Source organism: Drosophila willistoni (assembly GCF_018902025.1).
Source record: "Drosophila willistoni isolate 14030-0811.24 chromosome 2L unlocalized genomic scaffold, UCI_dwil_1.1 Seg168, whole genome shotgun sequence".
Classification (NCBI taxonomy): domain Eukaryota; kingdom Metazoa; phylum Arthropoda; class Insecta; order Diptera; family Drosophilidae; genus Drosophila; species Drosophila willistoni.
In genome coordinates, this window is record NW_025814047.1 from 7322838 (window position 1) to 7334726 (window position 11889).

At 35.6% G+C, this 11889-nt stretch overlaps 3 protein-coding genes across 3 annotated transcripts; 1 reads left to right on the forward strand and 2 right to left on the reverse strand.

Moving 5' to 3' along the window:
• Window positions 1-20: 20 nt before the first annotated feature.
• LOC26528957 (daisho2) lies at window positions 21-289 on the reverse strand. The gene is made up of 2 exons (XM_023181062.2): window positions 206-289; window positions 21-135 (listed from the first exon to the last, which is right to left on the reverse strand). The coding sequence occupies exons 1-2, from the start codon at window positions 270-272 to the stop codon at window positions 62-64; spliced, it is 141 nt and encodes a 46-aa protein (XP_023036830.1). The 5' UTR covers window positions 273-289; the 3' UTR covers window positions 21-61.
• Window positions 290-1977: 1688 nt separating this feature from the next.
• On the forward strand, window positions 1978-2257 carry LOC6652271 (daisho1). Its single transcript, XM_002074912.4, has 2 exons — window positions 1978-2077; window positions 2150-2257. The coding sequence occupies exons 1-2, from the start codon at window positions 2002-2004 to the stop codon at window positions 2200-2202; spliced, it is 129 nt and encodes a 42-aa protein (XP_002074948.1). The 5' UTR covers window positions 1978-2001; the 3' UTR covers window positions 2203-2257.
• Window positions 2258-7533: 5276 nt separating this feature from the next.
• On the reverse strand, window positions 7534-11633 carry LOC6652270 (carbonic anhydrase 1). Its single transcript, XM_002074911.3, has 2 exons — window positions 11492-11633; window positions 7534-8503 (listed from the first exon to the last, which is right to left on the reverse strand). Coding segments are annotated over exons 1-2 (870 nt in total). The 5' UTR covers window positions 11493-11633; the 3' UTR covers window positions 7534-7634.
• Window positions 11634-11889: the final 256 nt, after the last annotated feature.

An 11889-nucleotide genomic window follows, 5' to 3' on the forward strand; every position in this document is an offset into this window, starting at 1 on the left:
TAAATGCAAAATTTGTTGTCTACGATTTTAGTTTTTGTTTTGTTTATTTCATTATTGTAATTTAGTTCTTGCGAATATACTGATGCTTGTCCGTTTGGATCAAGGTGTGTCCGCCAGCATTAATCACCTGAGTGCCTGCAACAAAGTATTTAAAATTAATATATGTTTCAAAATAATTCCACACTTGGTTTATTTTTACACTTACCAGCCTCTGCTGTAGCCAGAGCTGCAATCAGGGCAAAAATGAAACCGCAAATCTTCAGACAGTTCATGATTAGACTGATTCTACTTGCTGTTGTATGACAATCGACTGACTCGAGAGTAGCCCCTTTTATAGCTGGAATCTGGAGAGAACGTAGCAAGTCGTCGGCTACCCCGCTGGAAATCCCAAGATCAATTGATTAATCGTAAAACGAAAATACCCAGGGTCACAGATGCATTGACTTTGTGATAACGCTAATTCAATACGTATAAGCCACTAGACATATACTAAACACATTTATTATATACGGTATTCTAATTGTTTTCAAACAAAGACATTAACAATTTCAAATGCAGATAACCTATTCTTTTATTCACATTGTCAACAAACCATTTGAATCTAAATAAGTGAGAAAATTGATGTACCAAATATATAATTGAGATCCAGCATTTTTTCTAAAATGGTAACAAATTTTAGGTTTTGTTCAAAATTGTTTCTTTAATATCTCTAAATCTGTGTTCTCAGTCAATGTTGGGTCAACAAATAAATGTTTAACATATCAATAAAACAAAAAATTAATTAAAATTGGCCAACAATTTGGTTAGAACTTGCTCAGTATAGTGAAAATATAGAAATATATATAACAAGTTTAACAAAGAAATATTAAAATACAATATTTTTTTATATTCTATACCCTATATGTATGTTTAGGAAATTTATTCTTAGGCTTTTCCCCGTAAATTTACGAAATCCAGAAACACGTGCCATTATAAAACGTTTTTATACTCTTCCAAAAGGGTCCGTTGCCACATTTAAACTCAAAACGTAAATGAGGATATTTTTCAAGTTTTAGAAGTTATATACAAGAATTTCGAAATTTTTCAAATATATGTGTATAGAACCGATTGACATATAGACTACATTTACATTACCCATAATGATAATTCAAAAAAAGACTTTACATCTTCCATTTTTAATTTGAGCCAATTTTTGCACCCAAATAACCCAATCTCCGTGTAAATATTTATATTATTCTTCATTTTTAAAACAAACAATGAGTATTCATATAAAACTATTTTACCTAAATAATGATTTCCGTATAATTTAATGGTAAAAGTAATTTTTAATTTAATTGTAACAAAATAGTCAGTTGTTATATTTTCCAAACAAAAAAAATCTTATAAAAATGTAAAAGAAATATTTTGTTTCAAATTCTATTTTAAATTATTCAGTTTCAATCAATACCAAATTTATGTGTATCTAAAAACAAAAATAAACTTATGTTACATGGTTTAAATTTACAAAGAGCATTTAAAATTCGTTGGAATGAAATATACTTTAAGCACGTAATTTCTAATATCGAGAAGTATATATCGCCAATTCTGTAGAAAGAATCTCATTTGAATATTGAACAAAAGTTGCAGTTGTGGACGTTTAAACTAACTATTAAATGATTGTCATTTGAAACCTTTGAAAAAAGATTGACAGCACAATGTTTTGATTCTCGACTGGCATACGACTACCTACATCAATAAAAATATATAAGTATACATTTAAATGAATTCATGTGTTTTGTTGCATTAACTGAAATTGCGTAGAAATCCCAACCGGTTCGGAATTCGCGCTAATCGCAACTCGTTTGCGAGAGATAAAGCTGCGCCCGATCTTTCCCACTGGCGATAGTGAAATGGAATTTCCCAGACTCCCCATCTTAGCCGACAAACATACGACTATATAAAGAGCCCATCGCCGGGGGACTGACATCAGTTGCAAATCAATCACAAAAAGATCAAAGCAAAATGAAATTCTTCCAAGCTGCCGCCCTTCTCCTTGCCATGTTGGCTGCCCTGGCTAATGCCGAGCCCGTGCCCAAACGTAAGTTTATACCTGAAAAAGGATTTCGTGAGTCAATCGTCATTAATTTGACCTAATTTTCCCAAATTTCAGCTGGTACTGTTCTGGTTCAGACCGACAATGTTCAATACATTCGCACCGGTTAATTTAATTAATATACTCGATGACAAAAATAAACGACTAATATTCTATTGAACCTAATTTGTTTGTTTTTTGAATTAAATGCGCATACAAAATGGAAAATATTTAAACGCAAATGTAATCAAAAACGTTTTATTTAGAACAAAAAAGCTTGTAGTACTTTGGATACCCTTACCAAGAGCATTAGAGTCATTAGGGCAAGAATTAGATCGAATTTCGCATGAATTACTCTTCACATTTAATCAATCAATTTCATCAACGACCAGACTCGAAATGGTTATTGGGAAAATTAAATTTTCGTTATCTTAGGATGAGGAAAACCATGCAATATGGAAGCCATATATTTTTTAAGGATTATGTATTTTGATTCTTCTTTTTCTACTTTTCCATTGCTGTCACCCAAAATCATAAGCTAAAAGTGTATTTAGACTTCGTCTAGTTAGCTACTTTTGGTCTTGATGAGTTTAAACCATTTGTGAGCTTTGGAATTGTAATTCTTGCTATCCAAACAGGTTTCTATACTATTTGTTTTATCGGCCGAGATATTGGATGACAAATTGTATTCAAATATCTTGTAAATGAAAATTGTTAAAGTTGACTTTAATTGCTTGACTTATCGACTGCCCAGAGGCAGAAAGCAAACAACAACATAAACACCAACAATAACAACTACGGCAAGGAACTCGACGACTTTGGCCGACAATATGAACAACAACAAGAAGAACAAGTGCGTCCATATTTATATGTACACTCTGAGTGAAGTGGAGAATGGAGTAGAGTGAAGAGGAGTGGAGTGGAGTGAAGTGGAGTGAGTTGACTCGTGTCGAGTTGAGTTTAGTTGGAACATTGGAAAACTTTAAACAATTTTCTCCAAGCGAAAACTATTTGGTCGTCCTGGTGGCCACTATTGTTGATTCCGCTACGCAACTGAGTCTGATTTTGAGTCCATTGTTTCATATTAAATGTTTGTGGCACGGGCGATGATGGAGGTGGGATGCCGCCCGAGCGACGCCAACTTTTGCAGCATCCAACCCACTGGGCACCTCCCCGGCCCCCCTGTCACCGCCCACAGTTGTATGCTTCGTTACATCAACAATTATTTTAAACTTTTACCACAAATATTTCCTTCGCTGGTTTTACGCCTGAAATAAATTGTAATAGAAGTTGCCGTTCGCCCCGGTTGCCTGGTTAACAGTTCAAATGACTGGAGGCGGCATGGATACTGCCAGATGAAGGATGTGTAGGTGAACCTTGAGATGAATGGGAGGAATAGCAGCGAAGCTATCCGATGCCTGTCAATTTCTAAAGACGACTGGTCTGTAAGCTAATCCCTTTGATATTCAACAAACAATTGAAACCCCGCGATCAGAAGTTTTAATACTTTCAGTATTAAGGAATGGCTGGAAAAGTCAGTCATTATTGGCATCTTCATTATCCTTGGGCAAACTCCGATATGCATTTTCTTTATATATAAAATATATCGAATGTGTTTCTTTATTTTCTGGATCCAACTGTTTATAGTTTTAAGAATATGCGAAAATGATTTTCAAAACTTTAAGCGCCCGTAATCATTTTAAATTAATAAAACTTTTTTTTTTTACTCTTTTTTGTCATATTGTAATTTATTGTTTTTCCCCTATTCAAAAGGTGTATAAATATCTGCTGTCAGGAATTATAATTATGTCCAATTATATGTGGAAAAACCCGCTTTGGTCCTCTGACATCTGTCGATCCAAAAATCAATTCAAACAGTCATCATTGGAATACTACCAATTTCAAAATGATCTTAAAATTTATATATATTTTATATATCCAAATATACAATTTATTAATACTTTCATCTTGTTTATTCAATCGACTATAAAATTTGAGAATTAAATAAGATTTTCAGATGTATCTAAACCTAGAAAAACCTCTTAAGAACAAAATCTAGAACGGTGTATACATACATATGTACATATATTATGGACTTTCGGGAAGAAATGACTTATTGACTAGATTGGGATCAAAAACAATTATTTCAGACGTTTAAGAGATAGTTTAGTAAACAAATAGTGACGACTATCGAGAAAATTTGTTAATGTTCAACAGATGACTATACAAAATACAAGAAGCAAATGACATAACCTATTTATGAAAGAAATTTAATCACGAATATACTTTTATCCTTAAACTGATTATTATTGTTTACATATTCGTTAAGTTTTTAAGAATAAGTATATTTTTGAGTAAAAGTAACGACGAGGAGGATGGACAAGTTAGTTTGGATCAGCAGAAGATGGATTATGAACTTTGCCTATGTGGTTCAATATAAAATATTTATGTTATATACATATGTACTTAAGATTATGATCTGATCGAAAAATATATATGTACATATATACATGTACATATTATTCATTAATAAACTATTTTATAATTTCATTCTTTTAACATATTTAAAATATAATCTAAATTGAACTCCCAAGAATATTACATACATTTACTCCTTTCTTCAATTTTCTATAATAAAAATTGATTTTTGATTTTTTATTGCTTTGTTTTTGTTTCTTTAATAAAAACTGATTCTTGTGAGTTGGGGAAAATTATGATTAAATTGCCATTTCATTAAGGGAATTAAATCAATTGGAAAAGTGTTTGTTTTAAACTGGCATGGCTACCTCTGGGGCTTAATGTTCTCGTCCATATTCCCAACCGCTTACATCCTGGCTGAATGGGCAACTTGCTTTGGAATGTCGATGGAAAAGGATGTACTCTGCATATTCTTTGCTTTCGTGTGGGGGGCTAAATGCTGGGGGCCATGTTTGAAGTAGAAACCGACCAAATATGCAGCTACCCCCTCTCCCTCTCCCTCTCAGTGGGCCAGTCCATTGACTATGGCTTTGGCTCCCATTGTTCGGCATTGGATTTGAGGAATTTTCAGATTTCTATCCTGGGGCTTTGCTGGGCTCTTGGCTGAAATTTTTTGTTTTCCTGCCAGCTTAGGCTCTAGCATTTATTGAAAATTAATTTAAACAATTTCAGTTGCTGCTATTGAATGACTTTACTTTAGCATGGCTCTCTTTGCCTTTTTTACCCAAAGTATTTCAAGCACTTGCCTCTTTTTTCGGCAAAACGTGCCGAAGAGTCGAGCTTAGACAATTCACATAAAATGAAAAATTTCAACTAAAAACGACAATTGATTGAAGAGAGAAATTTGTTATTTTTACCTTCCTTTTTTTTTTTTGCACATTCTGTTAGATAGTTATTCAAATAGTTTAGACCGACAACTCAACAAAATGAAAAATGTTCAAGTGTCAAAATTTCAATTACACACTGAGAAAATATTTCACTTAAAAGTCACAATTTACGTTTTAGTTCTGAGTTTTCTTAAAGGAAAAAGATGAGTAAGATTCTCAATAATTTATTTACAAAGAGCTTCTGGAAATATATATTCCTTCATAACTAAAAAATATATTACAATATAATTGGAATCACAGCATAGCCTGGTTTGTATTTAGGAGTCCTTAGACATTTTGTTTTGTAACCAAAATCTTTAATGGGGGATATTCCTATTAGGATAGGAAAACCGCATCACAGTGAAACCTCGCTTAAAGTACAGCTTTATTTGGGCGGAACACTGCTCTATAGGATCTTGTTAGGAAGAGATAAGAACCAAACAAATACTTCTACAATATTAGTCGTACATATCTGTCGCTATTCGTTGTGGACAATAATCATTTCATTTGATTATACCCTTGCTAAAAGGGTATATTAATTTTGGTCAGAAGTGTGCAACGCATAGAAGGAAGCATTTCCGACCATATAAAGTATATATATTCTTGATCAGCATGACGAGACGAGTTCATATAGCCATGTCCGTCCGTCCGTCCGTCCGCCCGTCTGGATCAACGCAAACTCCTCCTAGACCGTAAGAGCTACAGAGTTGAAACTTTGCATGTAGGCTTGCAGAGGTTGTATATGTCGGATTCAGCCGGATCGTTCTCTTCTTTCGCAAACATTAGACTTTTTAGATTAAACAAAACATTAGACTTTTTAGATTAAACGGTTTTCCACTTTGAAGGCCATAGGTAAGGAAAGAGTAACAAACAACTTGCAAGGGTATACAAACATTGACGCGGTCGAAGTTAGCTCCGCCCCTCCGGTTATACCATACACCCATAGGGTGAAATGCTATATTAAAGTCGCCAATATGTATGTAACAGGCAGAAGCAAGTTTCTCCGACCCCATAAAGTATATATATTCTTGATCAGGATCAACAACCGAGTCGATCTAGCCATGTCCGTCTGTCCGTCCGTGCGTCCGTCCGTCCGTCCGTCCGTCCGTCTGTATGAACACGCAGATCTCGGAGACTCGTGTGGTATGTAAATATATAGATTTAATTGGAATTTTGGCCACGCCCCCTTACGCCCCCAGAATTTACAAAAAACTGTTTTTCTTAAAAACTACCGACATTAAATTTTGTACGTAAGCTAGCTTAATAGACGCGCAGATATTGACAAATTAAACAAAACTGATTTTCTCGAAAGTCACCAAATTTAGTATGTATACTGGCTTAGTATACGCGCAGAATTAATATATTATAATATGCGCCCACTTTCGCCTCCGTAATTTAGAAAAAAACTCAAATTTGGCAGACTAATTATTCTTATCTATTTCTACCAAACTACCAAATTTTATTGAAATCGGACTAGAAACATGCAAAATATACGTATGAACGTATTTTGCTACGCGATCCATAAGGGCAGAATTGGCCGTTGGCTAGCGGCGGCGCTAGAGTGCTCGTGTGTTTGTAGAGGGAGCGAGATAGTATATGATATGAGGCATGTTAAAACAATTTAATAGACATACAACATTTGGTTTTCGAAATTTTAAATATTTGTTTATGGTATACCCAAGTCGGCAAGTCGACTTACATACTTACTTCATTTTTGACTAATTTTGACACTTGCCGATTTACATTTTTGGGTTTTTTTCCCCCCTCAAGTGAGATAAGCGTCACGCCAAGGGCATCTCAGGTCGGTCGATGGCTCAGATGAGAGATAAGTCGAGTGCTATAAAAAGCGTCGACATCGGCGACCATCGGCACACTTACTCAATCGAGGTACTAAAAACAACTCAAGATGCAATTCCTCAAGATCTGCGGTTTCGTTCTGGCTCTGATTGTGGCTCTGGCAAGTGCTGAACCAAAACGTGAGTATTAGAAATTTAATCCGAGTTTTGGTTAGACGCATTATTTATTTGTTTTTTTTTGTTCTTTAGCCCAAGGTACTATACTTATCCAAACAGACAACTCTCAGACGATTTTCACCGATTAGAAAGGACTCAACTCGCATAAATTTGTGTGATGAAGGATCAAATCGAAAAATAAATGTTTATTAAAAGAATAAAAAACCTTAACTGAACTTCCTAAGAAATCCATTGATTTGGTATTTTTTAATGATATAGCACGGAACGATTGCCCATTGGTCGAATTTTGCGAGTATTTTGCGATATAGTTTTTCCATTCACACCGCAGAGTTCGCCGAATTTGTTTAATTGCTCGAGGCCGATGCCGCAAATGCGTGAATTGATGAACCACTGGGTGGCTATCTTGGATTGGCCATTATCGTAGGTGCCGCGATAGCTAAAGAAGCCGTTCTCAAACGTCGTCATGAGCGAGGAGAGATCGAAGGGTGGCAATTCCGCAACCGAACCAGGACTCCGAATCATTTGCAAATTGTTAGTAATATTACCAATCTTCCCATTTATTTGGTAGGTGGTGACAAACAAATGCGAAATGGTGAGATACTCGAACGGGGCTTCTCTCTCGGGACAACGGTGAAGAGCCTGCATCTCCAGCGAAAACTTGTGGCCATCTATTGAATGCTCCACTGAGTGCTGCAGGCTCCATTTGAAGCTGGCCTCCACAAAGTAATATTTCTGGCCCAGCTCACCGCCCGTCACATAGGGAATCATTTCACGATTTTCACAGCAAATGCTCAAAATTACCGCGCATCCATTATTTTTGAGTATCATGGCCGATGGCAAATCATCATAGAATCGCCAAAGCAGCTCCCTTGGCCAATTCCTCGCCTGCACCAATCTGCTTACAATGTTGATGGGGGCATTCTGATTTTCTGGTGTCATTAATCTGCCCATGTTCCGGACAATTATGGCACCCGTCCGGACATTTAGTATCAAAGCCAGAGCCAAGCAGCTGCTAAGGATTATCATAATTGGTTTTGATTCATATGCAGAACTCACAATGAATCGAGAACCGGACACAAAGCCATTGAACAAATAGGCCAAGAAATACCACAGCACTAGTGAGAGGAAGAAATGATGCATTACAGTAAACGAACTGGATTAGATGTAATATCTTAATGATCCCACAACTAGTTTTAATTAATTACTAGCTAATTTTCAAATGCATTTCGACCAATTGCCCCCACACACACACACACTCATATGTACCTAATGCGAATTAGTATTTGGCCAATTCACATTTCAGTTTGGTCATTCAAGTGCAAGAAATTATTGCAGTTAATAGGGGGTGGGCTGAAAAGAAGGGGTGGGGTAGGGGGGAGGTCGTATGTAGGCCCAAAATATTGAATTATCGAAATCGGGGGGATTATGTTTTGAGTTCTGTCGCTGATGGCAGAAATGCAAACGACTGAAACTGACCTTTTTACTCCCTGTCTGCTATGTGAATAGTCAAAATTGTTAATTACCAATTGATGGGCGAACAACTGAGACAGAAGCTGAGTGGATTGGATAAAAGCTTTGTGCCCGACTCCACAAGACCTCCCACAGGCCATGAATATGGTTGAATCCTTTTGTTTTGGGACAAAACCAAAACGTTCAAACCATTGAAAGCGCTGAGCCATAAAGCAGATAGTGACCCAGGGACACTATGCAGGACCAACAAAAATATCCATTCAGACTTAAACGTATTACTCAGCCAATTAAAAGTTAAAAAGTCACATCAGCACAGGAGAACTTTAGTCCCAAAAAAAAAAAGAAAATATCCTGGAGTCGGACAGAAAATCGATTTTGGCCTATATCGTACTGGACTACAACAATTTGTTATTTAAGGTAACAATTTCTATCTATATTTATATGCACGATGCCATTTAAAGACCTTCTTCTGATGCTTAAGGTTTTGCGTTGACCCAATTTCTAAGTTAGTCACTTATTCTGAATGTTTCCAAACGTGTGAAGAAGACAGTTGTGGTATTAATTTCAATTTTATGTTATGGATATGGAATATCTCTAGTCTGTTTCGAAAAACTGCATATCAAAACTAGTTGAGAATTATAATTGAATAAAGTCAAATATTGTAATTGTACTTATATGTATATAAAAATTAATCACCATATTTTCGATCTCTTTTTTAAGGGACTTTCTTTCTTTCACTTATCATGACATGTAACATGTGGAACTAAAACAGAACTCTTAAAATTTGTATGGTTTTTAGTATTAAAAAAATTGGTTTTAGATACGAAGTTTGATGGTTCAATTTCCTTAGAACTCGTCGTAGATTCTAAAAAATATGTGAATATACACCAAATAAAATTCAATATTCAATTTCACAGCTTACTTAGTAGCTGGGCTCTAACTAACATTAGTTTTTCTCAAAAGTTAATGTAATGACAAATAGATTTCAGCAAAATCGAACTTAATACACATCGTTCATTCTAAGTGGTTCTCAATAAACCACATTTAGGACTAATTAATGGTAAAGAAGAAAGTTGCCAGGATCTGCTGCTATTAACAGCTACATAAAAGTACAAAGGGTGTGCTTGTCTGTCGTTTTCAAAAATAAATTTTCTTCTCTTTCTGGAAATAAAGTTTAAACTGACAGAATAGATAGGAAAAGCCTTGATCTCAAAAAAAGTATGTAAATACTGAATATACTAAAATTTGCAAGCCAAAATGTGATTTGATGATAAACTTTTAGAAAAATGTTTTTGATGTTGAAAAACTAACTAATTCATTTGGATTCGTAGGTCCGGACGATCAGCTTTTTTTTAAACTCCAAGTGTTCTCGTAGTATAAGCAAAACTTGTACTGAAAATTACAGGTTCGACCTTCTCTTGCAGTTTCAATCATTTTTCCGCACAATTTCAAACAAATTTCTAGGAATTTGTTTCAATGGACACATGATCTATGATTTGCATATAGCATTCTATAGGCTAGTCAAGCTACAACTATTACAGATATCTTATTAATATGTTTTCAATAGATCATTGCAGATTGCAGTTGAAATGAAAGTTATATTTTGAATCACCGTGGAATGGTAATGATAATGGCACTTTTCTGCGATTGCCTAATCGATTATAAGACACTTGAAAAATGTCATGTGACAAATCATTGACTGTAGCCTATACTTTAAAAAATAAACTACTACAGATTTCTAACGCTGTAAATTAATTAGTTCTTGATTTCTTTTCTCAGTTTCCCTTCATTTCTTGTCAGTTTTTTCTTTGAGGTAGGTGTCGATTAATGAAATTTGCACATTGCAAAAGAACGATGATGTGTATACCCTTTGTAATGAGGGTAAATCCATTTTTAAGCTTGTTTGTTTGCTGTGGTTAGCAGTGAGTCGGCGGAGCAGAGCAGATCGCCTTTTTGCAATTGACAGGCTTGTGGCTTACTCGGCTCTGGGGCACAGCATGGGGAACAGGTGGTTTTTGTGGGCTACTGTGTCAATATTAACTGGTGTAACTGCTCTGCAGTAATTAAATTGAAACCAAAGGCAGGCACAACAGAGATTTAGTGGGTGGGGTGGGTGGTCAGGGGGTGAATAGAGATGGTTGGATGAAAATTATTACCTGCCAGTGTAAGTTTTATTTATGACCATGGAGCTGCTACCCAAAGCAAGTCATAAACAGAAGAGTACCGCATCTCTCACTCACACACGGCATGTCCCCCCTCCTTTTCACCCACCCGCATACTTTTCCATTCCATTGGATGGAGAAACTCTCTTTTGCCATGTTTCTCTAGTTGTGTGTGTGTGTGTGTGTGTGTTTGGCAAGCGATAACTTTTGGCTTGGGCCAGGTCCTAGTCCTGGTCTTGGTCCTGGTCCTGCTCCCATCTCGTGCCTGAGAGTGTTGCAGAAAAACTGTTGACATAAGCACAACTTAATATTGAATTTATTGTGTTTGTTGGCCTAGGCAAATTATTTTGCAGTCAAAAAACTTGCAAATTCCTGGGCAAACTTTTCACTTTTATCGCAAAGTTTTTGTTTTGTTTTTACTTTTCCTTCCCGTGTAGTAATAAGAGACCATAAGTTTTGAAGTGAACTTACTTGTAGTACTTGCAGTAGAAAAATAGGAAGCCTTTAATAAATGGAGAGATGTTTTTAGTATTTTCGATATTATATTTCCGAATTATATTTCAGCAAGACGATACAGTTACTGACTGAAAATGCAAAGCAAAGTAAATTTTCCCTCATTTTCTTACTTCAAATGGAATTAGATACATATCTACACAAATATCTATGTATGCATGTATATACAAAAGTCAAAAAGAGTTATTAATTTTCTGTCTTTTGTCCCCTGGCCTTGCCCTTGCCCCTGTGTCAACATCATCCTTCATGGAGCAGGTTCTACAAATTGCTTGTTTACTTGGAATCATGCAAATTTTTGCCTCTGAATAAGGAAAATGAGACACGAAAAAGATTTGAATGCGGATTTATGCAGTTTG